General features: G+C 49.3%; 2 protein-coding genes across 2 annotated transcripts in view; one reads left to right on the top strand and one right to left on the bottom strand.

The window, feature by feature from the left end:
- Nucleotides 1-363: 363 nt before the first annotated feature.
- Nucleotides 364-16965, top strand: MORN4 (MORN repeat containing 4). Its single transcript, XM_056120733.1, has 5 exons — nucleotides 364-499; nucleotides 12200-12294; nucleotides 15573-15687; nucleotides 16035-16144; nucleotides 16383-16965. Exons 2-5 carry the CDS (start codon nucleotides 12228-12230, stop codon nucleotides 16529-16531), a joined length of 441 nt encoding a protein of 146 aa, XP_055976708.1. The 5' UTR covers nucleotides 364-499; nucleotides 12200-12227; the 3' UTR covers nucleotides 16532-16965.
- Nucleotides 16966-19458: 2493 nt separating this feature from the next.
- The window catches only part of HOGA1 (4-hydroxy-2-oxoglutarate aldolase 1), a 28627-nt gene continuing 22244 nt past the window's right edge, over nucleotides 19459-25841 (bottom strand). Inside the window, exon 7 of the mRNA XM_056120384.1 lies at nucleotides 19459-20376. Within this exon, the coding sequence (XP_055976359.1) occupies nucleotides 20227-20376 (150 nt within the window). The 3' untranslated portion in view covers nucleotides 19459-20226. The remainder of the gene's footprint in view (nucleotides 20377-25841) is intronic.

Raw genomic sequence — 25841 nt, 5'->3', positions numbered from 1 at the left:
GCGGCGGGGCCACCTGACAGCTGTGCAGCGCCGAGCAGCAGCGTTGCAGCCTCCGGGACCAGTGGTCACTAATTCCTCTGTCGCAGGCTTTTTTGTTTGCTTTGGCTTGGCGTTGACATTCCTCGGCGAGCTGTCGCTGGAAAGGTGAAGCCTCCAGTTCTCTCGGGCTGCCGAGGTGAGACCCGGGGTTCAGCCCCACCCCAGTTCGGGGAACCGAGCTGGGGGCTGGCGGAACTCCCCGCCCCGCACAAAGATGGCGCCACGCCGCGAGCTGGACCAATAGGAAGTGGCGTTGCTCCCGGTCGCCAAGGTAACAGCCAATGGGCGGCTTGGACTGTGCTCGGTGCGGCTGCCCGGGGATGGCGGCATCAAGTGGGGCAGGCGCGGGTGGAGGAGGTGGGAGCGGCAGGTGGCGAGGGGGTGCCCCGGCGAGCCGCGGGCCGGGCCGCTGGACCCCCTGCGTCGGGGCGTGACCGTCTTCCCCAAAGGCCAAGTCCAGGTTGGCGGCGCGGCTGGGAGGGGGCGGGGAAAATGGGGTCGGTGAGGATGGGACTGAGTCCCGGAGATGACAGGAGCTGGCGGGGGGACGGGGAGGGGGGACGGGGAGGGGGGTGGTGCGCGGCTCCTTCCCAGATGCGCTGGCTGCAGGGCGGCTGTCGAGGGGGTCCCGAACCCGGCATCACCTTAGTCTGCCGCTCAGGCTGGGACCCGAGCGAGCCCAGCACCCGGGTGTGCACGGGGATCGCGTCCGGAGGGAGTGGCAGACTCTATGCGGAGCATTGATCGGGGGCGGGCGGGAACCGTCTACGGGTGGAGGGAAGGAGCGGGGCGGGTAGCAGGATCCGGGTGGAGGGGAGGGCGGGCCGAGCATCAAGTGTTGCTGTCAAGGGCTTTGTTTGCTCTGGGCCTGCCTGGCTGACACTCCAGTGTCAGAAATCCCACACCTGGAGGTTTGGGGACTGGATACCTCCCTGAGGTGAGGGTCGCACGCCCGCAGTCAAGTATCTCCAAACTGCTCAGGGACCTGGACCTTGGCTCTGATAGAACCAAGTGTAGTATGATGATAGAACTGGACCCTGACATATCTCTTTCCCAAGGAGCTGCACCTTGGGTGTATATATAGTATATTGGAGTATCAGTTTACAGAGACAGAGTAGTCCTGTTCTTTTAGATGCATGCCTGATCCTCTGCAACCCTTCTATCAAGAAAGCAAAGGTGGGTATCTTTTTAGAAGCAGGAATTATCTTGGTTTTGTGACTGGGTTCCACTTGTATATATGAAAGCTAAATTCCTGGGTTGTCTGTTTTATTTAAAATGATTTGCATGGCTGGGTTAGTAGAGCGGGTAAGGCACTTGCCTTGCAGGTGGCCAACTCTGGTGGGTCCAGGGTACCCCATATGATCCCCCAAGCCTGCCAGGAGTGATCTCTGAGCACAGAGCTAGAAGTAAGCCCTGAGCACAGCCAGGCATGGCCCCTGAGCTCTGCCAAGTGTGGTCCCAAAATAGAATAACCTCCCCACCCCTGAAAAAAGATTTCCTTGATTTATTTTTGAGGTAGCGCTGATTTATAACATTATTTTGGTTTTAGAGGTATAGTATTATAAAGCAAATTTATATGCTACATCTTATTTACCACCCAAAGTCAGGTTTTTTCATCAACTTAAACATACAGTTGACCCCCTTTAACCTGATTTTCTTTTTCTTTTTTGGCTGGGGCGATAGCACAGTGGGTAGGGCATTTGCCTTGCACGCAGCCCAAACGGCCAACCCGAGTTCGATTCCTTCACCCCTCTTGAGAGCTACCGAGAGTATTCCACCCACACGGCAAAGCCTGGCAAGCTGCCCGTGATGTATTCTATATGCCAAACACAGTAACAGCAAGTCTCATGATGGAGACGTTACTGGGCCCACTCGAGCAAATCGATGAACAACGGGAGGACAGTGCTACAGTGCTACAGTGCTTTTTTGAGTTACACTTGGTGATGCACAGGGGTTACTCCTGACTTTGCACTCAGGAATGACTCCTGGCGGTGCTCAGGGGACCATATGGGGTGCTGGGGATTGAACCTGGGTCACCTGTGTGGGAGGCAAACGTCCTACCCGCTGTGCTATCACTCCAGCCCCGCCTTTAACCTGATTTACCCACTCCTCCCCACCTTTTTCCCTTCTGTTAACCATTGTTTATTCTTATAGATGTTTTGATAAGATACAACTACTGATTTGCATCCTTTATTAAAATAGTGAGTCTTTCAGACTTCATCAACACTTGCTGTCCTTTTTGGGGGCAGTGGATAGGGCTCCCTGGCTGTGGGCAATACTAGGTCAACCAGGTCCACAGTTCAATGTGAGCTTCTTGGGATTACCTGGGCCATCTCAGAGATATGTGTGGTGCCAGGGAGTGAAATGAAATCAGCTATATACGAAGTAGGCACCCTAACCACTGTACTGCCTCTCTGATCTGGGGCTATCCTCTGTTCATTGAGATTTGTCTCAGGCTGAAGAGATAGTATAACAGGGAAGGCACTTGCCTCGCTTGTGGCTGACCCTAGTTCCATTCCCAGCACCACATAGTCCATCCTGAGTCCACCAGGAGTCATCAATCATTGCAGAACCAGGAGTAAGCCCTGCTGGGTGTGGCAAAAAAAATAAATAGAAGGTTTTTTTGACATTTGTCTTAATGACTCTGGCTACTGGAAAAACTCCCTTTGGGTCAGTGGCTATGTAACTACCAATTAGTATGGCTAATTCCAGGAGTCATAAATAAAAATCTTGGATCCAAAGAGATAGTACAGAGGTTAAGATGCTTACCTTGCATGCAGCCAACCCTGGTTCAATGCCCAGAGCACCACCAGGAGTGATCCCTGAGCACAGAGCTAGGAGTAATCCCTGAGCACCACCCGGTTTGACCCAAACCCCTGACACTATCCTAGGCAAGAACAATAACAATTATTTACACAGGTGTAGAAGATATTTCTTATCAAATATGTCAGACCACAGTTTGAAACCCATGGGATCCTCATATGATTCCTTTAATTAGGCACTTCCAGATGAGTTTTTGGAAATCCATTTTATTCTGACAATTGTTGAATGAATTATTATTTAATTAAAAGATTTATTAGGGCAGTTTTGTTTCTGCAAGTCTTGGGTCTTTTGTATGGCTTGGGTGGAGACAGCCTGTGCCACCTTATCAGCCAGGATATGTTCTGCTATATTAGCACTGTAGCACTGTCCTCCCGTTGTTCATCGATTTGCTTGAGCGGGCCCAGTAACGTCTCCATCGTGAGACTTGTTGTTACTGTGTTTGGCATATCAAATACGTCACAGGTAGCTTACCAGGCTTTGCCGTGCGGGCGAGATTTCAGCTATATTAATCCTGATAATTTAAAGAAGAAGAAAACCATCACAGAGGGAAGGGAAATTCCCCTACATAAAGCTATTGAGAATCCTACAGCGGTAGAGATTCAAAGGGTATACTCAATAGTTGGACTTAATTATGTCTTGAAAAAAAGGAAATTTACTCTAGAAATTGAAATTGCAATGTTCAGTGCAGGAAGTGGAGCTTAAGCAAGAAGGTATCAGCCTCTCATCACACATGTCAGTAACGGTGTATACAGCAGAAATGATACCTACACTAACAATAAGGACACAAAAAATGGGAGGTGTTGACTAAACTCTTCAACAAGGAGAGGGAACAGAAAATGGGAAAGGAAAGAGGAAATGACTGGGATTGAGAATTCAGTATGTCGTACTACTATTAGAGATGCAAGAAAGACGTCTAATTTGTATCTGAGACACAAACTTTCTGTTTGCATAATTTAACTCAACTGTGAACATTGGTGCCTCCTAGCTCCAGAACCAGAATTGACAATGAAAGTTACATCAAAAGTTGCATCTATTTCCTCCCACACACCAGGCAATGCTCAAGGGCTTAATCTTGGCTCTGTATTCAGGTTTACTCCTGGTGGGGCTCAGGGATCACATGGGGTGCTGGGGATTGAACTCAGGTCAGCTGCATACAGGACAAGGGCCTTCCCTACTGTATTGTCTCTCCAGACCCTAGGAGTTTCCTTTTGAAGGAGGAAGAAATGTTTCTTTGAACATCAACAATTAACAGTATTCTGGGTGTTTTTGCATATTTTATTGTAAGTGAGTCCACTGCTCAGTTCTGTGAAGTAGGGATATTACCCCTATTTTGTTGATGAGAAGACTGAAGCTTGAAACTGCTTTCATGATCTGTGAATGGTTATACAGTGAGGAAGGGTCTAAATGTGGGAGATGTAATACAGGGAGCACATCACTACATTCTCCTGGAAGCAGAGTAGCATGGATAATGTGGAGTTCTGTTCTAGGGCAGAGGCCCTAGAACCTGCTGTTCTGATTCCCACTTGCATGTGTTAGCAGAATGGCCTTCACTAACTTGGTCTCCTGCACCTTAGTTTCCTCACCTTCAAAGTGGAAACAGTAGTGTGCCTTATGTATAAATCTGTGATATGCAATCAGACAATGGATTTCATTTTACTAACCTTTTTGCAGGGGGTGGGGGTGGGATCACACCTGATTGTGCTTAGGGCACACTCCTGGTTCAGTGCTGAGGGTTCTCTTGGTGATGCTGGCCAGGAACCAGATATAGTGCCCAAGACTGAACCCAGGTCTCTGGCATGCAAAGCATGTACTCTAGCTCTTTGAGCTATCTCCCTAACTTCCTGGAGAGTGTATTTTTGTTTTGTTTTGTTCTGGGATTACACCTGGTAGTGCTCAGGGCTTACTCTTGATTCTACACTCAGAAATCACTGCTGGCTGATGGGCTCAGGAGACCGTATGTGATGCCAGGCATATAACCTGGGTTGGCCACGTGCAAGGCTAACCCCAACTTACCCTCTAAACTATCTCTCTGACCCTACATAATGTATTTTTAAAAAATTTTTGGCACACAATAGGTGGTCAATAAATACTAGTTGCTTTTATAAAGGTAATACAAATAGATAAGTGAGGAATAGGGTGGGGTTAGCTATAGTAGATAAGTGAGGAATAGGGAGGGGGCCAGCTACTGTAGATAAGTGAAGAGTAAGTAGGGGGCCAGCTATTGTAGATAAGTGAGGGGCAAGAAGATTCACCAACCTCCATGGTTCACTGCCTCATCATGACGAGGGGGTGGCAATGGTGCCAACCAAAGAAGAGTAAACCTTCCATATGTGCTGCACAGAGATGTAGGCAGGTACAGGGCTGGACCCCTTGTATTGACTGTGTTGATCTGGCCACTCCGTGAGCGGCATGTCCATGCACATGGTGTGTGGCGTGTTTGTCAGTGTGCAGATTGTTACAACATGCCACCCGCACGGCAGAACCTGGCAAGCTATCTGTGGCATATTCAATATGCCAAAAACAGTAGCAAAACTGGACCTCATTCTGCTGATCCTAGGAGAACCCCCAATATGGCAGCGTTGAGAAGGACGAGCAAGGAGAGGTTGCTAAAACCTCAGGGCTGAACTAGGCTGCCAAAACAAAGAAGTACTAAAATGACTGTCAGCACTTTTTTTTTAGGTTTTTTTTTTTTTTTTTGCTTTTTGGGTGACACCCAGCGATGCACAGGGGTCACTCTTGGTTCTACACTCAGGAATTACCCCTGGCGGTGCTCAGGGGACCATATGGGATGCTGGGAATCGAACTCGGGTCAGTCGTGTGCAAGGCAAATGTCCTACCCGTTGTGCTGTCACTCCATCCCCTGTCTGCACTTTTAAGGCACATATGTTGGCATCAGAAGCATCCACTGAAGACCTGATGTTGCAGGCGCAGAAGATCAAGTACATCATTGGATTGACTGAGACGAGAAGGCATTGATCACATCACGCCGTTTTCAACACTGTTTCTCAGAACATGCGACAGTAGAAGTGTCAGTGATGTCGGTGTCCTTGTCAATACGAACTTGGCCATGAGCATTGGTTTGTTTGAATGCCTAACAACATGAATTGGACGCTTACGTTTGAATAGATGTGGCTCATTGCCGGCATTTTCTATCTTTGTCATTGATTCACCAACATCCAACTACAATGAAGAAAACATTGGGAAGTTCTACATGGAGCTGGAGAAATTCTATAAAGAAGACCACACCTTCTACAAGGTGATTGTTGGTGATTTTAATGCCAAGATAGGACCAAGAAGTTTGCCCGAAGAACTCCACATTGGGACCCATGGCCTAGAACGGAACAAACAGGGTGAGAGACTGAGTTCATCACGTTGACCAAGGTAACTCACAGTTCCAGAAGGCCAAATCTAAACATTGAACATGGGAGTCTCCTGGTAGACAGTTCCACATCAAAATTGACCACATCATATTCAATCAATGGTTTTGCCTGACTGATGTTGCTGTTGTCCCAAAAGTCCAAACTAGATCAGACCACCGTCTCCTTTGTGCAAAATTCTACTTCACGGAGCGGGGAGAAAGGGCTGCAAAGTTTAAGAGGAGAACTCCCAGAACAACCACCAACTGGGAGCTCTTTGGCACTATTTTGGCAATATGGGAAGATGCCATCATTGACAACATCGACAAGGAATATGATTGGCTGGTTCAGCACCTCTATGATTATGCAAGGAATGCAGAGAGAGAGAGAGAGAGAGAGAGAGAGAGAGAGAGCCACAAAAATACCCCTGTCTTTGGAAACTCTCGAGCTCATTCACCAGCGTGGTTTGGTGCAAGCCTCAGGCAATCAGAAGCCAATGTCTGAGCTCACAAAGCTGTGCAGAGAAGCAATAAAGAAAGACCTCAAAGAGAGAAGAGCAGCAGTGTTGGCTGATGCTGCAGAAGCCGGGAAAAGTATTCACAATGCCCCCCTGTCCCTTCGTCAACTCCAAAACCAAGTTGACTGCCCTCCAATGTCCTGATGGATCTATCACATCTTCCAGAAGGGTTATAGAAAACGGTTATCAACGACCATAACTCGGATCTCTTCGATAGTCACGTCCACCTGCCCACATACCAAATTCCGCAGGATGGATATGTTCCCAGCGTTCTCCCTTCTGAAATCCCAACATGCCATTTCGTAGGTGAAGAAGCGTACAGCACCCAGTCCAGACAGGGTCAGACCCAAACACCTGAAGAATCTGCCACCAGTACTTGTCAATACACTGGCTCTGCTCTTTACACGCTACCTTTCTGAATGCAAGGTTCCATCCCAATGGAAAACCAGCAGGACCATTCTGTTGTACAAGAAGGGAGACATCCACAACATCAGCAACTATCGTCCAGTCTGCCTGTTGTCCAACGTCTACAGGTTATTTACTTGAGTCATCCTGAATAGGATTGGCAGAATACTAGATGAAGGACAACCATATGAGCAAGCTGGGTTCCGAAAAGGATTTAACACGATTAACCATATTCACTCAGTGACCAAGCTTATTGAGTTTTCACAAGAGTTCAAGATGCCACTTTGTCTAACATTCATGGATTTAAAGAAGGCCTTTGATTCTCTTGAGACTGAAGTAGTCATCGAAGCCCTAGCCAAACAGGGCATTCAAACTCAGTACATCAAGATCCTCCATGAGCTGTATTACGGATTCACCACCAGGATCTCACCATTCTACAAGGAAGTGATCATTGATGTAAAGAGAGGGGTTCAGCAGGGCGATACCATTTCACCGAAACTCTTCAATGCCACCCTCGAGATTGTCATGCGACAGCTGGAATGCAAAAGAATGGGAGTGGCAACTATACCACCTCCGCTTCACTGATGACATCGTTCTAATAACACCAAACATCAGCCAAGTGGCACAAATGCTGGCTGACTTTGACTATGAGTGTGGAAAGGTCGGACTGCATCTGAATCTCAGGAAGACAATGTTCATGAGAAATGAACTAGTCCCTGACGTTCCATTTGCTCTCAATGGAACGAACATATCTGAGTGAAGCAGTTATGTGTACCTAGGTCAAAAAGTCAGCGTGACAAACAACCTGGCACCTGAGCTGTGCAGCAGGAAGAGAGCCATGTGGAATGCTTTCAAGAGCATTGTTGTTAAGAGGACGAAGAAACTCCGGTTCCGGGCACATCTTTTCGACTCTACCATTCTTCCTGCACTAACATACACCTCAGAGACCTGGGCCCTAGGAAAACAGGATGAGAATGCTATTTGGGTCTCCCAAAGAGGAATCGAAAGAGCTATGCTTGAGTATCACGTTTCACTCAAGTGAGAGAAGGAATCTGGAGTTCTGACCTTGGGTCCATGATCAAGGATCAGGGATGCTGTTTTATTTGCCAACGCGTTGAAAATCAGATAGGGGGCCGGAGAGATAGCACAGCAGGTAGGGTGTCTGCCTTGCACGTGGCCAACCTGGGTTCGATTCCCAGTATCCCATATGGTCCCCTGAGCACTGCCAGGAGTAACTCCTGAGTGCAGAGCCAGGAGTAACCCCTGTGTATCGCCGGGTGTGACCCAAAAAGCAAAAAAAAAAAAAAAAATCAAATGGGCCAGACACATAATGTGATTTGGAGATGATTGCTGAACTAGAGCCATTACTGACTGGATTCCACGGGATGTCAAAAGAACGCCTGGCCGCCCACCTATGAGATGGTCAGACTTCTTCGTCAAGACCCTGAAGGAACGGTTTGATGCTTTTTGTGTTCTTGGAGCAAGCAGACGCCACTGGGCTACACTAGCACATGACAGGAACATATAGAGATGTTACTGGCGCCCACTCAAGCAAATCGATGAGCAACAGGATGACAAAGTGATACAAGTGATTATAAATAGGTGCTCTAAAGTAATTCAGTTGGTTTTAGAGGAGTGGGTTGGCTGGCTGACCTGGAGTATATATAAATCAGCACTGTCTATCACCTTGTTTTGTGAAAATAAACATATGTACATCTTGTATTAGTTGAATGCTTAACGCATTATCTTGGTATAAAGTATGCCTGTTACTTCAGGCCACTGTGGAACTTCTTGTAACCCCGTGCTGATTCTCCTCAGTGAAGCTATCAACCCAACATTGGGTGTTATTTGAACTGGGACTTGAAGGGAAAGGAAGCTAGTTGTTGGCACCGATTGCCTGGGGATACAAGGATCCACTCCTGGGCCAGGGAGATGACTCAAAAAGTTTGAGACATGCTTTGTTTGTGAGTTCCTCAGGTTCAGTCCTCCCCACCAAGTGTTCCTTCAGGACCACCAGGCAGAGCCAGATGTGGCTTAAAATTTCAAAACGAGGGGCTGGAATGATAGCACAGCAGGTAGGGCATTTGCCTTGCACGCAGCCGACCCAGGTTCTATTCCCAGCATCCCATATGGTCCCCTGAGCACCGCCAGGAGTAATTCCTGAGTGCAGAGCCAGGAGTAACCCCTGTGCATAGCCGGGTATGACCAAAAAAAGCAAAAAAAAAAAAATTCAAAACGAAACCAGAAAGAATCTATTCCCGTTTTGTCCTCAGGTATGAACAGAATGCTGAAGAAGAGGTTCACTTGACCTCTTAAAACTCACCCACAGGGACAGGAGAGGATAGAGCACTCGCCTTGCTCACAACCTATCCAGATTCTATCTCCAGCATCCTGTACAGTCCTTCCAGTCCTCCAGGGGTGATCCCTGGCCAGGAGTGAGCCCTGAGCATGGAGGGAAGAGTAAGCCCTAAGCACCACCAGTTGTTAGCACTGGATGCCTGGAGTGGTCCAAAAACAAAACAAAAGGAAAAAGTCAACCAGATGACAGTTAATTTATAATGAGGGAACTTCGGTGGTGATTTTTTGGTCCTCTCATCTAGAAACTCTCTAGCTTTTCATATACTGCGTTTATTGAAATAGCAATCCACAAGCTTTCAAGTGTGCACAAATCTAATGTGCTGTTCAAACTACGGATTCCCAGGCTCTGAGGTTCAGAACCTGCTTTCACACATCTTGGGGTGTGTTGGGTCGGAGAGATGGTCCAGCAGATAGGATGTTTGCCTTGCATGTGGCCGACCTGAGTTCGACCCCCGGCATCCCATATGGCCCCCTGAGCCCCGCCAGGAGTGGTTCCTGAGTGTAGAGCCAGGAGTAACCCCTAGCATCTCCAGGGGTGACCCAAAAGCCAAAAAATTAAAATAAATAAAATAGCTTTGGGTGTGGGCCTAGAACTCTACATTTGTCACAGTCACACAAGAAAACCTGCATTGTTTAGATCTGGAAGAGATGAGTGAATAGAGATTTAGGGGATTAAACAAATAATAGTGCGTGCATTAAAATATTTTAGATTATTCTGGTTGTCTCTTTATATTTAATGGTATTTTGGTGTTACTCCCTTCTTGTAGTATGTATGTATGTATATATATATAGAGAGAGAGAGACAGAGACAGAGACAGAGAAAGAGAGAGATATTTTGTGTTTGTTTTGTTTTTTGTTTTTAGGCCACACCTGGCAGTACTTATGGCTGACTCCTGGCTTGTGCTCAGAAATCACTCCTGGTAGTGCTTAAGGGATCATATGGGATATCAGGGATTGAATTCAGGTGGGCCACATGCAAGGCAAGCACCCTGCCTGCTGTATTAACACTCCAGCCCCCCAGGGCTATCCTTGTTTGAAACTTTCTTTTGGTTTCCTGGAGATAGCTCAAGGTGCTGAGTGCACAGTTTGCATGCAGGTTTGGTGCCCTAAACCCAGACCTGGGAATAGCCCATGAGCACTGTCAGGTATGGCCCCCAACCAAAACCAAACAAAAAAAGACAAAATGAAACATTCTTCCAATCTCCTTGTTTTAGACTGTTATTTTTCCCTGTCACAGCAGTGCCTGGCAAGCTACCTGTGGCGTATTCAATATGCCAAAAACAGTAACAATAATGGGTCTCATTCCTCTGACCCTGAAAGCGCCTCCAATACTCGTTGGGAAAGTCGAGTAAGGAGAGGCTGCTAAAACCTCAGGACTGGGACGAATGGAGACATTACTGGCGTCCGCTCGAGTAAATCGATGAACAACGGGATGACAGTGATACAGTGAATTTTCCCTGTGTTTCTCAGAATCTTTCCTTCACCCTCAGTACCCTGTTGTAGTTCAGACTTTGTGATCTCATGCCTGAGTGTAGCTTTTGCTGAGCAATAACACCTCACCCAAAAACACCATGCCTTAAAACCACCACCATTTCTTCAGGTCATGGTATTTGGGAGCTGGGCCCTGAGGGCAGCTCTCCCTGTCTGGCCTGTGGTCAGCTGGACAAGCTGCCCCACGCGGCCTCACCTCTCCTTACAGACAAGCCTGGGCTGCTTCCAGGGCTGGCAGAACATGTCCATGAACAGCGAGAGCCCAGCCCAGTATGTTTTTGTTTTTTTTTGTTGTTGTTATTTTTTGTTGTTGTGTGTGTTTTCGTTTTTGTTTTTGTGGCTTTTTGGGTCATACCCGGCAATGCTCAGGGGTTACTCCTGGCTCTGCACTCAGGAATTACTCCTGGTGGTGCTCTGGGAACATATGGGATGCTGGGAGTCAAATTCTAGTTGACTGTGTGCGAGGCAAATGCACTATCTCCTATACTATCACTCGGGGGGGGGGGGCACCCCCCCCAGCCCAGTGTTAAAGCACTCAGGCCTCCCTCTGCCACTCCTTTGCTTTTCTGCCACTGACAGGAAGTAATCAGGTAGCTACTCACATCCCGTGGGAGGAGGAATGCAGGCCATCTAAGCTGTCAGTCCTGCAAGCTTCTCTTGGCTGTCGGCAAAAGCCGCTCACTCCATCCTGCTCCCTATTTTAATACATTCCACCCCCTGCTCAGAGTCCCAGGGACCTCCTCAGCCCCACCTTGGCAGCTGTAAACTCCTTTGCCTGCCTTGGCTAAAAAAGAGAGCACCATTCAGGGAGACCTGCAGAGTCTGAGGGTCTGGGCGCAAGGCCCAGCTCTGTCCCCAGCCAGCTTCAACCTCTCCAGGCTCCTGTTTCTCCTGTGTCCAAAAAAAAAAAGTGGGTTTTGGGGTCCTACCGCCAGTGCTCAGGGGCTACTCCAGTCTCAGTACTCAGGAGTGGTACTGGGGGAATCACATGTGGTGCGGGGGATAGAATCAGAGTTACCCACATGCAAAGCAAGTGCTCTGGCTCCTGTGCCATCTCCCTGCCCACTTCCGCCCCCATAAGCCTGGGAGGAAGGGGATGGAGTTTGTAGCAGTGGGTGTTTCTGTGAACATTCTCCGATGACGGGGCCTTTGCTGAGCCCCAGAACTAAGCCCTCCGTGACCCCCGCTCTCCTCTGTTTGTTCCCTGCAGTTTCCATCCTTTTCCAGAAGTCATCACCATGACGCTGACCAAAGGCTCCTTCACCTACTCCAGTGGGGAGGAGTACCGGGGCGAATGGAAGGAGGGTGAGAGAACCCTAGGGGTGCCTGGGGCTGACCCCTTCGTTTGGTGAAGGACAGCTACGTGAGGACCTGTGAACCCACCTTACGAGTCTTCATTTCCAACTCCAGTCTGTACCGTGCCCTTGCCTTTCTTCAACTTTAGGATTATAAATAAAGGAATTCTCTTGCATGCGACTAATCCCAGTTCAGTCCCCGGCACTACATGGTCACATAAGCAGCACTGGGTGTGGTTCCCATCCCCCCCCCAAAAAAAAACCCAAAATTAATATAAAAGGGAATTTGGAGCTGCTATTTTTTCAATCAATCTCCAGAAATAAGTGAAAGTTTCCCATTTCTAAATTTAAGGTATTCGGGACGAGAGTGATAGTGCAGCAGGTAGGACGTTTGCCTTGTATGCGGCTGTCCCAGGTTCAATCCCCAACATCCCATATGGTCCCCCAAGCACCACCAGGAGTAATTCCTGAGTCAGAGCCAGGAGTAATCTCTGAGCATCGATGGGTGTGACCCAAAGAGCAAAATAGAATTAAACAAATTAAAAAAAAATTTTGAACCACAGTGAGATACATAGTTACAAAGTTGTTCATGATTGGGTTTCAGTCATAGAATGTTCCAACACCTTTCTCTTTACCCGTGTTCAAAATAAAATAATTTAAGGTGTCTTACCATTCTTTTACCCTTTGGTGGGTTATTTGCGAGATTTTTTTAAAAATAAGTGCTAATGTGCCCATACAAGTAAAATCATTTTCTTGTTGTTTGTTTTGGGAACACCTGGTGGTGCTCAGGGCTTACTCCTGGCACTATACTAAGAGTTTACTCCTGGTAGTGCTTGAGGGACCATATGCAGTGGTGCGGATCAAACCAGTGTCAGCCATAATCAAGGCAAGAGCCTAATGCCTGTACTCTCTCCAGTCCAAAATGAATATCTCTCAGTGGCCATGAATTACAAAATATAGGACTGGAGAGGGTAGCTCGATGGGTTAAGTACTTGCTTTGAATGCAAGAGGCCTCATTCAATCCCTGACACCTCATTTTTTGACAAGCACCACACTGGAAACAACTCCCAAGAATTGCTGATCCTGACCCCAAAACACATGACTTGATTTCAGTGAATTTTTAAAAACACAAGCATTAAACTTTTTTTTAGTAAATCAGTGCAATTTGTTATATATATATATATATATATGCATACATATATATATATATACACACACATATGTTTTGTTTTGTTTTTTTCATTTTGGGTGGGCTGGAGCAATAGCACAGCGGGTAGGGCATTTGCCTTGCACGCAGCCGACCTGGCCAACCCGAGTTCAATTCCTCCGCCCCTCTCAGAGAGCCTGGCAAGTTACCGAGAGTATCTTGCCCGCACGGCAAAGCCTGGCAAGCTCCCCATGATGTATTTGATATGCCAAACACAGTAACAATTGTCACAATGGAGACGTTACTGGGCCCGCTCGAGCAAATCGATGAACAACGGAGGACAGTGACAGTGACAGTGCATTTTGGGTCACACCCAGCGATGCTCAGGGGTTACTCCTGGCAGTGCTCAGGGGACCATATAGAATGCTGGGAATCGAATCCAGGTTGGCCACATGCAAGGCAAACGCCCTACCTGCTGTACTATTGCTCCGGCCCCATATTTTTTTACAGTAGTATAACCTCACAAAAACTCACAACAAATCTGGCAGATGCTACGTAATATTTAGCAGGAACCCAAACAGTCCGGTTTAGATTTGGTTTCAAGGTCACTCCCAGAAATGCTCAGGGGCACAGGGCTCTTGGCTCTGTCCTTGTGGGGTATGGGAGAATCTTAGGACATTAAGTAAGATCTAGAAATGATAGCAGGTGCAAAGGCCAATTTATTCATTGTCTTTGCTTTCCTGGCACAGCTCCTTCTGTTTAGAAGTATCCAGTATTTAGAATGGTAAAGGTAAATGGTGGTTTTGTTTGGTTGAGTGTTGTTTTGTTTTGTTTGGGGGCCACATCCATCCTGTGCTCAGGGCTTATTCCTGATTCTGCACTCAGGAATTACTCCTGGCAGAGATCAAGGCACCCTATGGGAGGCCAGGGATCAAACCTGGGTTGGCCGTATGCAAGGCAAACGCCCCACCATGCTGTACTGTCGTTCTGGCCCCGTGGTAAAGTTCTTTGGAGCTTTGGACTAAACAGGAAGCAGTTATACTCAGTTCAGTTTGGAGGCAGTCTGGCCATTTGAAAAGTAGTGCTGGTGGTGAGCCAGGAGGTACGCCAGGGACTCGACCACAGGTCGGAAGGAACCATCCTGCCCATTTACAGACTTGCCCTGTGTTCTAGTCTCAGCTGATCCCTGCAGTTCTGAGTCCTAGAACACTGGGAGTAGTGGAGGTGGTCAGCCTGGGTCTTGCCTGTCTGTATCCCAAGTCTGTCTTTCTGCTCTCCCAAACACATCCCCTCTATATGGTATTTCACTTATTTATTTAAAGAAGGGCCACAATTGGGGGCACCTCCTGGCAGTTGTGCTTAGAGCATGTGCTACCGGGCATGGGACTCAGGGCCTTGCCTATGCAAGCAGGTACCCTCCCACGAGAGCCATCTCTCCAGCCCCTTGTAGGCCTGTGGAGGAGAGGCTCTCAGGGCAGTTTGTCTCCCAGAAGAGCCCCTGCCATGCCAGTGCAGCAGGCATTAGCCCAGGTTGGTCAGGTGCAAGCCCGGATTGGTGCTGCCCCACCCTTGACCCCCTCCACAAGGCTGCGGTAACCAACAGTTTGCCAGTGGCCTGATGGCACTGACGCATTGTCTGCTTCTTCTCGGAGAGGCAGCATGGTTAGCCTCCGAGCCCGGTGGCCCACTGTATTTGTGACCCTCCCACTCTCATCCAACTGCTCTGTGAGTTAAGTCTGTCTCTCCCTGTCGTCCCTGTCGTCCCCATTTCCACACAGGTCCAGTGGGGAGAACTGGGAGTGCTGTGCCCACCTCGGCAGGCTTCCTGGGGATGGACAGAAACGATGAGTCCAGAGGGCTCACGGTTGCGGTGCAGGAAAGACTGTGCACGGAGCTGGCCTCGCTCATCTCTCCCCTTACGGAGACACGTTCCAAATCCAGTGCTTGTGATAGCAGTAGAGCCCCTGGGCGCAATCCCCGGCACCACGTACTACCCCCTGCCCCTGCATTATAGGCTCGCCCATAAGATGGGAGGGCCCCAGGAGCCGAGGCCTGCTAATGTATCTGCTCTTCCTCCCTCTGTGGAAGGCAGGAATGTAAGACAGGACCCCCACCTGAGACCCGTCCTTCTCTTTGCTCAGGCCGCCGGCATGGTTTTGGCCAGCTGATGTTTGCAGATGGCGGCACCTACCTGGGTCACTTTGAGAACGGGCTGTTTAATGGCTTCGGGGTTCTGACCTTCTCGGACGGCTCCAGGTGGGTATTGGCTCACTGTTCTCCCAGTCTTCCGATCTGAGCGTGTGGGTGATGCATCTCTGGTCGGAGCGGAGCTTGGCTCCACCCTCTGAAAACAGCCAGAAGGACGCAGTTCTGTGAGTGACAGCTGTGCACGTGGCTCTAACATTCAGAATGACAGGGAGGAGAGTGACCTGCCATCGCCGGCCCCTCCTCGAGCTCGGGAGGGGTTGGACTTGCTGGCAAGCCGTCCCTCTCCCCAACTTGGAAGCGGGTGGGTAGGGCTGGGGCAGGGCTGGAACCAACTTGGCTCCTATTCCGATGCAGCGTCCTCCTCTCTAGGCTAACAGCATCCCATGTTTCTGCAGGTATGAGGGCGAGTTCGCCCAGGGCAAGTTTAATGGCGTGGGAGTCTTCATTCGGCATGACAACATGACCTATGAGGGGGAGTTTAAAAATGGCAGAGTGGACGGTTTGGGTAAGTTTCACGGGGGTGGGCAGGGGAGTGGAGTGGCCAGTGGGCGGAAGGCCCACCAGCTGCCTCTCGTCCTTCTGGGGCTGGCCAGCCCTGCTTAGTGATGGTGCCCTGTGGCCTCGCCACAGAGCTGGCCCCGAGTTGAGAGCCGAGGGTTTCTTCTTCCTCAGCCTGTCCCTCGGCCGGGCTCTGCGCCGTGGGTGCCCTGCTCAGCCCCTGTCTCTCGTGTCCATCCACCAAGGCCTGCTGACCTTCCCCGATGGCTCCCATGGCATCCCCCGCAACGAAGGTCTGTTTGAGAACAACAAGCTCCTGCGGAGGGAGAAGTGCTCGGCGGTGGTGCAGAGAGCCCAGAGTGCCTCCAAGTCGGCCCGGAACCTCACTGCCTGACCAGCGCAGCGGGGACACGTAACCCTGCTGGGCCGAGAGGCCAGAATGGCCTGGAGCAGACGCTCTGGGTGTGCCCAGCATCTGCCAACGGCCAGTTTGATCCCGGAGGAGTCCTGAGGGTCCTGGCCCCTGGGCCCTGCACCCGTGGTCCCCAGCTCTGTCTTCTCCTGTCCCTGCTCCTCACTGCGGGGGTGACCCACCACCGAACTGTCCTCATACTCTACTTTTTCTTCTGTGCTCATGCAGAAGCTCTTTCTTCTGCCATTCCGAGGGGCAGAGGACACCAAGCCCAGCTTGGGGCCAAGGCTTCGGGCGACCCCGGAGAAGGAAGAAAGGAAAGGATGGGGGGCTCCAACAGCCCAGCAGTCCTGTGTTGGTCAGACCAGAGCTGTCCTCCATGGCCTCAGTATTCACTGCTGCTTCCAGCCCTTCTACTTTGTCTGGCTGGACATGGTTCATCTCTACCCAGGCCCCTGGGAAGGGTACCCGTAAGAGCCCTCATTCCCTTCCTGGCTCTGCAGCTACCGCACGGCCCCACCGGCCAGAATCTCCTCCTGTCCACACAGGCTAGGATCCCTGTACAAGACAGTCAAGAAAGAAGCTGATGGAAGGGGCTGGAGTGATAGCACAGCGGGTAGGGCATTTGCCTTGCATGCAGCCAACCCGGTTCAATTCCCAGCATCTCATATGGTCCCCTGAGCACCGCCAGGAGTAATTCCTAAATGCAGAGCCAGGAGTAACCCCTGTGCATTGCCGGTGTGACCCAAAAAGCAAAAAAAAGCTAATGGAAGTAGTCCTACAAACTGCCGTTATTATACCAGGGCAGAGGCGGGCATCTCTGGACCACTTCAGGCCCTTTTGTGGAGGAAGCACGGAAGTCATCGGGATGGCTCAGTCCAAGCCGGTTCCTTCCCAGTGACTCACCCCAGCCCTCGCCTGGCATTAGGTGGAATTGGTACTGGACTTGGGGGAGGGGGTGGAGGGAGCATTTGGTTCTCTGTAACCTTTCTACCCTGCTCATCACGGAGCCTCCACTTATCCCGTGACCCAGACACACCTCTACACAGCCCAGCCTCTGGCCTCCATGCCCACTGTCTCCTCAAAAGCAGATTGTGGTGAAAATTATAGCCGTGTGCCTCTATTTATTCTCTGTACTGTAGATGTGTTGATAAGGAATAAACAAATCACCAGAACTGCCCACGGTTTTCCTGACTTTCTTGCACTGCATTTCTGAGAGTATTAAACCCTCTGCAAGTCCCAAGACTTCTGTAAGGGGAGTTTCCTTCTCTCTCTCTCTCTCTCCTTTTTATGTTGGCTTCTTTTATCCAAAGGGACAGAAATGAATCAGGAAGATCTGTATCCTGGTCTTCTGATTCCAAAAGCACGTTCCCTTGTACAGCTCTCACACCGAGCATCCAAGTACCTGAGACCAGATACTGTCGGATCCACAGAACCGGGAGGCAGTTCAGCCCTGGCCCGGGTTCTCCCACTCCAGAGCAGGTAGAGAAACAGGCCCTGCATGTGTGATGTGCCGCATGCATTTCCAGACCTCTACCAGACGTGGCATCAACACCCTGAGAGGGTGTTGATGACAACAATCCAATGTTGTTACTTCACATTAACCGTGATGCTCACGGCACTTAACGTCATTGTCCCCATGCTCCCATGCACATACAGATCCAAGAATGCAGACTCAGGCTAGCTGGTGCTGCTTGGCACACCTCGCCAGTGTACTCAGCCCTGTCGCCACAGTTAAGTGCCATGTCCCTCCACCTGCCTATCCTCAAAGCCCAGACCCTCATCCTGCCCCCCTCCCACCACCACAAGGGCCTGCAAGAAGAGTCCAGGTTGTAAGCCCAAGCTTCAGAGCCACCTGGACACAGGCTTGAGGGCTAATATCTCTGTATTCCCTCCCACTGTTCTAAACCATTCGATTAAAGGAAAAAATGACCTTTGTTCATAATCACCATTTGCTAAACCTCAGGCTTTCTGCTACTAACTCAATATCATGAAATAAAGATTGAATGTTGAGCATCCGAGTTGAGACCAGTTGCTGTTACACCTGCAGTCACCAGTCAACTCCAGAGCACATGCTTCGTACACAGGAGCACTGCTTCGATGCCCAGATACGCATGTTCCTTGAACGTCACTGCACCAGGAGTATTTCTACACTGCCAGGCATGGCCCCCAAACAAACAAACAAAAATAAATAAAAAAACAGCAAAAATGCTAAACGCTTTGCAGATGCCAGCCGGGTGGATGAATATGTTAATTATTTCTAAATACACCCATTTCAAACTTAAAAACAAGTCTTTCCCAGAGCCACCATTGGCCTCTGTTTCTGTGTTTGCTCACTATTGCTAGGGCCTCGGAGCTGGGGAAAAGCGGCTTTGTTGTCTCTGGGCAGGTTCTTTGTGTGTGTGGTGGGGGGGAGGGCTCCCAAGAAATGCCTAGGAGTCCTGGGGTGATTCTTGACCAACTGAGCCAGCAATGTAAGGGCCCGAGGATGTGGTGCCGTTTGATATCTGCAGTGCTAAGGATCAGCAGGCCATCCTGGTGGTGCCCAGGGGCCTCTAGGTTGCACCTGTGCAGTGCCAGGGTTATTTAGCTGCATGCCCTTAGCCCCTTTACTATCTCTCTGGCCCCAAGGCAGTTTTTATTTTTATGGTGTTTTTTGTTTGTTTTACCACACGCAGCTGTGCTCAGGGCTTACTCCTGGCTCTGCACTCAGGGATCACTCCTAGTGGGGCTCAGGGGACCATATTAGGTGTTGGGGATCAAACCTGGGTCAGGCCATGTAAAAGGCAAGCACCCTACCCACTGTATTATCACTCTGGTTGAGTAAGGCAGATTCTTGACATCTGGTCAGGACCTCAGATTCATTTAGCAGGGTGATGTCCATCTGTCCATGGCCACACTGGTTTAAGTTATTAAACTTTATTGCAGTAACAAAGTCATCATTTTAACAATAAAAGCAGAGTGATTGTAGGGAGACATTGGCCCACCCTCAGACCAGGTCCCTTTCCCCTAATGTTTCAGACCAGGCTGCTGAGGTTAGTGGTCGAGAATGCTGTATTTGGCCACCAGGTGTCATGAGTGACCAGTTCTGGAAGGCCACAGGGCTGCCACCAGGTGCTTGAGGGCTGAGATCCAGAGGAGAGACAAGGAGATGCGGTAAATCAAAATAGATTTAAGAAAGGGCACTGGAATGTGACTGGGAGCCTTTCAAAGGCCTGGGACACTTTCTGACCCGCTTTTTCATCCTCCCCCATCCCCTGGAAGGAGGCAGAACTTGGGTTCTAAGGAGCAGCCCAGCTACCAGCCTGGGTGCCCTGCTCAACTCCAAGTTGACATTTTCCCCCCACAGAAAAAAGGCACGGCCTGCCTGGGCCCACCTGCCTCTCAAGCCCACAAGACTTGGGGCAGGAGAAAGCACAGGGAGAGTCCAGGAAGAGGGACTCCTTCCCAGAAGTGAGGTCTCTGAGGGCCCAGAGTGTGGGGCACAGATGTCAGAGGTCGTGGGCTGGGAGCAGGAAGTGAGCATTCGAGGCAGAGCCTGCTGAGGAATTACTGGGGGACAAGAGGGAAGCAGCCCTGCCCTCCTACCCCCCTGCCACCATGTTCCTCTTTGGAAGGCAGGCGCAGGACGGGCGGTAGAGATGTGCTCAGCCGGGCAGCCCCTGCTCACAGCTGGCTCACAGCCAGCCGTTGTTGGTGAAGTCCATGCGCAGTGCCTCCTCCTGGCTGGCACTCAGCTCCTGCAGGGGGGCCCGGCAGGGGCCTCCATAGTAGCCAAACCAGTCCATGGTTTTCTTCAAGCCCGGGATCCCGAAGCGCCGGGTCACCTGAGAAACAGGGTGTGTGAAAAGAGACCCAGCGCGGGGTCCCAGGCATGAGTCCCTTCCCTCCAGCTCCCCCAGGGAAAGTGAAACATTGGGGTGACTAGGAGCCCAGTACGAGAGAGCAGAAGGCAGACAGCTAGCAGGAGGCCAGGGGCTCCAGGTAAGGGCAGGAGGCACCTTCATTGATTTTCTGAGAAAAAGCCTCCCATCAGGTAGGAGCGTAGCGTTTAGTTCCCAAGCTGGGGGGCAGAAGGCAGCAATGCTGGGGCTCTGGGGCCTAGGGGATCCCTATTCCACAGCCCCAATCCTCGGAACCAGGCCTGGGAAGTCAGGCGTAGAAGGGCAGAAGAAGGGACTGTGAGAGTCAGGGGCAGAGCCCAGAACTCGACTATTCACATCATCACCTTTTACCCTGAGCAAATTCTCTCTGCTCTGCAGAACAAGGGGGCTGCAAAACAGGGATCCCTGGAGTTTCTTTGTTCTAATTAGCCTTAAGAAGCCTAACGTTACTGTCATCATTGGAAATCATACATGGAATTTTTTTTTTCTTTTTGGGTTACACCTGGCGATGCGCAGGGGCTACTCCTGGCTTTGCGCTCAGGAATTACCCCTGGCAGTGCTCAGGGGACCATATGGGATGCTGGGAATAGAACTTGGGTCAGCCACGTGCAAGGCAAACACTCTACCCACTGTGCTATTGCTCCAGCCCCCATACATGGAGTTTTTAAACAGGAAATAAAAAGCATCAGATATCTCTGCTTTTGGCATAGTTCAAGAATGAATTCTCAACTATTTAAAAATTAAGAAAATAATTCTTACTTAATAAAAGTTTGTTTGGGACATGTCGAACCTTAAGAAAACAGGTAACTGGGGCATGGGGGAAAGTCGGTGAAAGAAGGTGGTATGGCGTAAAACGTTGGGAATCCTTAGGAAGGAAGGGAGAGAGACAGCTTCCGCAGAAGGAATCTTCTCTAGGAGTGGGTGGGAAGTGATGCTCCTCCCAGGTCTGCTCCCAGCCATGTCCCAGTAACCTCTACCCGGGCACGGATGCTGGAACTATCTAGAGAGAGCTTTCTCCCCCCAGAGGTATGTGAAGATCTCTGGCTTGGCCCCTTTTCAGAGCTGAGAGAGGATGGATCTCCTTGGTGTTAAAGGTTGTGGAAAGTCCTAAATATAGCAGGGGCGGGAGGCACATTGCAAGCACATTGTGTTCAAGCAGGGCAGGGCAATAGGGTGACATCAAGCTGCCCTGGGGGTGTCTGAGTCGACAGTTCAGGCAGCAGAAAGGTGTTCCAGGCATTCCTGAGTGTGAGCTCAGCACTGGCACAGCAGGGCAGAGGAGAGGAGCAGGACAGGGAGGTACCCTCTGTACCCTGTGGGGGCCTGTGAAATAGTAACATCAGCCTTAGTCCCAGGGCTGAGAGGAAGAATAGGCTGTCCTTCCACCATGCCCAAGAGCCCTGGGAATGCCTCCTCTTTCTGTCCTGGTGGTTCTGGAACCTTCTGCCTCCCAGGTGGACAGGAGTCAGGGAGTGCAGACCCACCCAGTGGAATGTCCAACCTGGACCCAGAGGGGGCTCTGCTGGAAGATCCTCATTTAAACGGTGGTTACCACATTTGGTCCTCCACGAGTGACCCCTCTGTCCTCAGTCAGGTCCAGTACTGTGCCATAGCTTTAAAAACACTGTACCAGTTCGACAGAGAAGGGGCCACTATGACAATGATAGCTGGAAAGGGTCATTCTGGACAAGAATTGAATGTTGAAAGGAGGTAAACTGATATGCATGAGACCCTTTCAATAACAGTATTGCAAACTACAGTGCCTAAAAAGAAAATGAGAGAGAGAGAGAGAGAGAGAGAGAGAGAGAAGAAGAAGAAGAAGAAGAAGAAGAAGAAGAAGAAGAAGAAAACTGTTTGCCATAGAGACTAGCTGGGACAGCAGGGTACAGGGATGGGTGTCGGAGCACTGTGTGAATGAGACTTAATCATGAACAACTTTGTAACCTGTGTATCTCACAGCGATTCAATAGAAAAAAATTTTTTTAAAAACACTGCCACAGCTTGGGTGGTGGTTGGGAAAATTCAAAATAATGGTGGTGGTTAAGGTATAATGGGGTGGGATTGGTGTTGGAATATTGAATATAATAAATTATTGTGAACAACCTTATAAAAATAAATTAAATTTTAAAATAATAAAATAAAAATAAAAACTGCAGCACACACACACACACACACACCATATTACCTAAACTATATATTTTTTCTAAAACTTAAGTAAGATAAAAACCCTCACCCCAAAAGAAATTTCCAGGTCCAAATTTTTTCACTAAAGAATTCTAAGAAATGTTTAATGCCGATTTTACAAAGTCTCTTTAAGAAAAAAAAGAGGGAGTGGTCAAGATTAGTACCAGGAGGTTTGCTCCATGGCTTGGAGGCCAGTCACACATGCTAGGGGAAAAGGGAGCTCAGATAGAGAAGGGAGCACCAAATAAAGGGCGTTGGGAGGATCCTCCCAGGATGGGAGATGCATGCTGAAACTAGATTATAGACCGAACATAATTGCCACTCAATGCCTCTTTTGCAAACCACAACACCCAAAAGGAGAGAGAGAACAAAAGGGAATGCCCTGCCACAGAGGCAGGGTAGGATGTGGGGGAAGGGGGTGGGAGGGATACTGAGATCAGTGGTGGTGGAGAATGGGCACTGGTGGAGGGATGGGTACTTGATCATTGTATAACTGAAACCCAAGCACAAAAATTTGTAAGTCTACAACTGTACCTCATGGTGTTAAAAAATGAAAAAAAGAGGGAACAAATGGCAATCAAATTATGAAGTTTTATCCTGATACCAAAATCAGGAGGGAAAAAAGGAGAAGGAAAAGGAGGGGGAGGGAAGGAGAGAGAGGAGGAGAAAAGGAGAGGGAGAAGGAGAAGAAACTACATATCAATAGCGCTCATAAACAGAGACAGAAAACTCCAAGCAGAATATCAGCAAATGGAATTCAGCAATACAGAATACAAGATACATACCAGGACTAAATAGGGTTATTTCAGGAATGCAAATATGATTCAGTATTCAATCAACTAATGAAACGCATTAATTTGCAGGTAAAAAAGAAAATAATTATAATTACGTCAAGATAAGAAAACATCAATGCTGTAAAGTGACAAAACTCAACACCCGTTCATGACTTTTAAAAACACTCTGCAGGGGCTGGAGCGATAGCACAGCAGGAAGGGTGTTTGCCTTGCACCCGGCCAACCCGTGTTGGATCCCTAGCATCCCATATGGTCCCTTGAGCACCGCCAGGAGTCATTCCTGAGTGCAGAGCCAGGAGTAACCCCTGAGCATCGCCGGGTGTGACCCAAAAAGCAAAATAAATAAATATAAGTAAATAAATAAAAACACTCTGGAGGGGCCAGAGAGATAGTCCAGTGGGTAGGGCACTTGTCTTGCACACAGATGAACTAAATTCGATCCCCAGTACCACATGGTTCCTGAACCCTTCTAGGAGTGATTCCCGAGAACTGCTTGATGTTGCCCCCAAACCACAATTACACACACACACACACACACACACACACACAAAACTTAGTATAGGAAAGAACTTCCTCATTAAAAATAATGTGATACTGGGGATCAAACCCGAGGCCTTATACATGCCAGATGGGCTCAACCACGGAGCCACACCCCTGGCCTGAGTTCCCTCAACTTGATGAAGAACATCTGGACACCTGCAGCTACTGTGCCACCTAATGGCAAAGCCTCATGCTTTCCCTCAGGTCAGGAGCAAGGCAAACAGGTCTGTGTGATCATTTCAAAAGGAAAAGTCCGACAAGGAGATGCAGATCAAAACAACAATGAGATATCATCTCACACCACAGAGACTGGCCCACATCCAAAAGAACAAAAGCAACCAGTGTTGGCATGGGTGTGGCGAGAAAGGGATCCTCCTTCACTGCTTGTGGGAATGCCGACTGGTTCAGCCCTTTTGGAAAACAGTATGGGCGATTCTCAAAAAATTAGAAATTGAGTTCCCATTTGACCCAGCAATACCACTCCTGGGAATATATATATCCCGGAGAGGCAAAAACGTACAGTCGAAATGACATCTGCATTTCTTTTTTGTTTTGTTTTATTTTTTTGCTTGTGGGGTCACACCTGGCGATGCACAGAGGTTACTCCTGGCTCTGCACTCAGGAATTACCCCTGGCGGTGCTCAGGGGACCATATGGGATGCTGGGAATCGAACCCGGGTCCGGCCACGTGCAAGGCAAATGCCCTACCTGCTGTGCTATTGCTCCAGCCCCCTGCACTTCTATGTTCATTGCTGCACTGTTCACAATAGCCAAAATCTGGAAAAATCCCGAGTGCCTGAGAACAGATGACTGGTTAAAGAAACTTTGGTACATCTACACAATGGAGTACTATGCAGCTGTTAGAGAAGAGGAAGTTATGAAATTTACATACAAGTGGGTACTCCATGGAAAGTACCATGCTAAGCGAAATAAGTCAGAGAGGGACAGACATAGAAAGACTGCATTCATCTGGGGAACATAAAGTAAGAAAATAGGAGACTAACACCCAAGAATAGTTAAGTACCAGGAGGTTCACTCCATGGCTTGGAGGCCAGCCTCACACGCTAGGGGAAAAGGCAGCTCAGATAGAGAAGGGAGCACCAAATAAACGGTGGTGGGAGGATCCTCCCAGGATGGGAGATGCATGCTGAAAGTAGACTATAGACCAAACATGATTGCCACTCAAGGCCTCTTTTGCAAACCACAGCACCCAAAAGGAGAGAGAGAACAAAAGGGAATGCCCTGCCACAGAGGCAGGATAGAATGGGGGGAAGGATACTGGGATCTGTGGTGGTGGAGAATGGGCACTGGTGGAGGGATGGGTACTCTATCACTGTATAACTGAAACCCAAGCACAAAATTTGTAAGTCTACAACTGTACCTCTGGTGTTTCACTAATAAAAATTTTTAATAAAATTTTTAATAAAAAAAAAGGTAAAAGGTAAAGGCCCTCCCGTTGATCGTCGATTTGCTCGAGCGGGCCCAGTAACGTCTCCATTGGAGACTTTGTTGTTACTGTGTTTGGCATATCGAATACTCTCGGTAGCTTGCCGGGCTCTCCGAGAGGGGCGGAGGAATTGAACTCGGGTCAGCCATGTTGGCCGCTTGTAAGGCGAACGCCCTACCGCTGTGCTATCGCTCCAGCCCAAAAATTAAAAAAGAAAGAAAGAAAGAAAGAAAAGTATTCCCATGGGGGGGAAAGGAAAAGTCCGAAACCCATGAGAAGGCCCTGCCCGTGGGGCGGAAGGTGACTCGGGGGGCTGGCAGGGGGCTGGAGTGCATGCTCTGCAAGCTGGAGCCAGCTTCGATCTCTGGCGGTGCCAGGGGCGACAGTTCACCTCCCTGGGAGCAAGCACAGGGGAGACCCCAGTACCACCAAGTGTGGCCCCA

Source organism: Sorex fumeus, unplaced genomic scaffold, assembly GCF_029834395.1.
Source record: "Sorex fumeus unplaced genomic scaffold, SorFum_2.1 ptg000043l, whole genome shotgun sequence".
NCBI classification, from domain to species: Eukaryota; Metazoa; Chordata; class Mammalia; order Eulipotyphla; family Soricidae; genus Sorex; species Sorex fumeus.
Note: the sequence above shows the minus strand (reverse complement) of the source record. Positions and strands in the feature narration are given on the sequence as shown.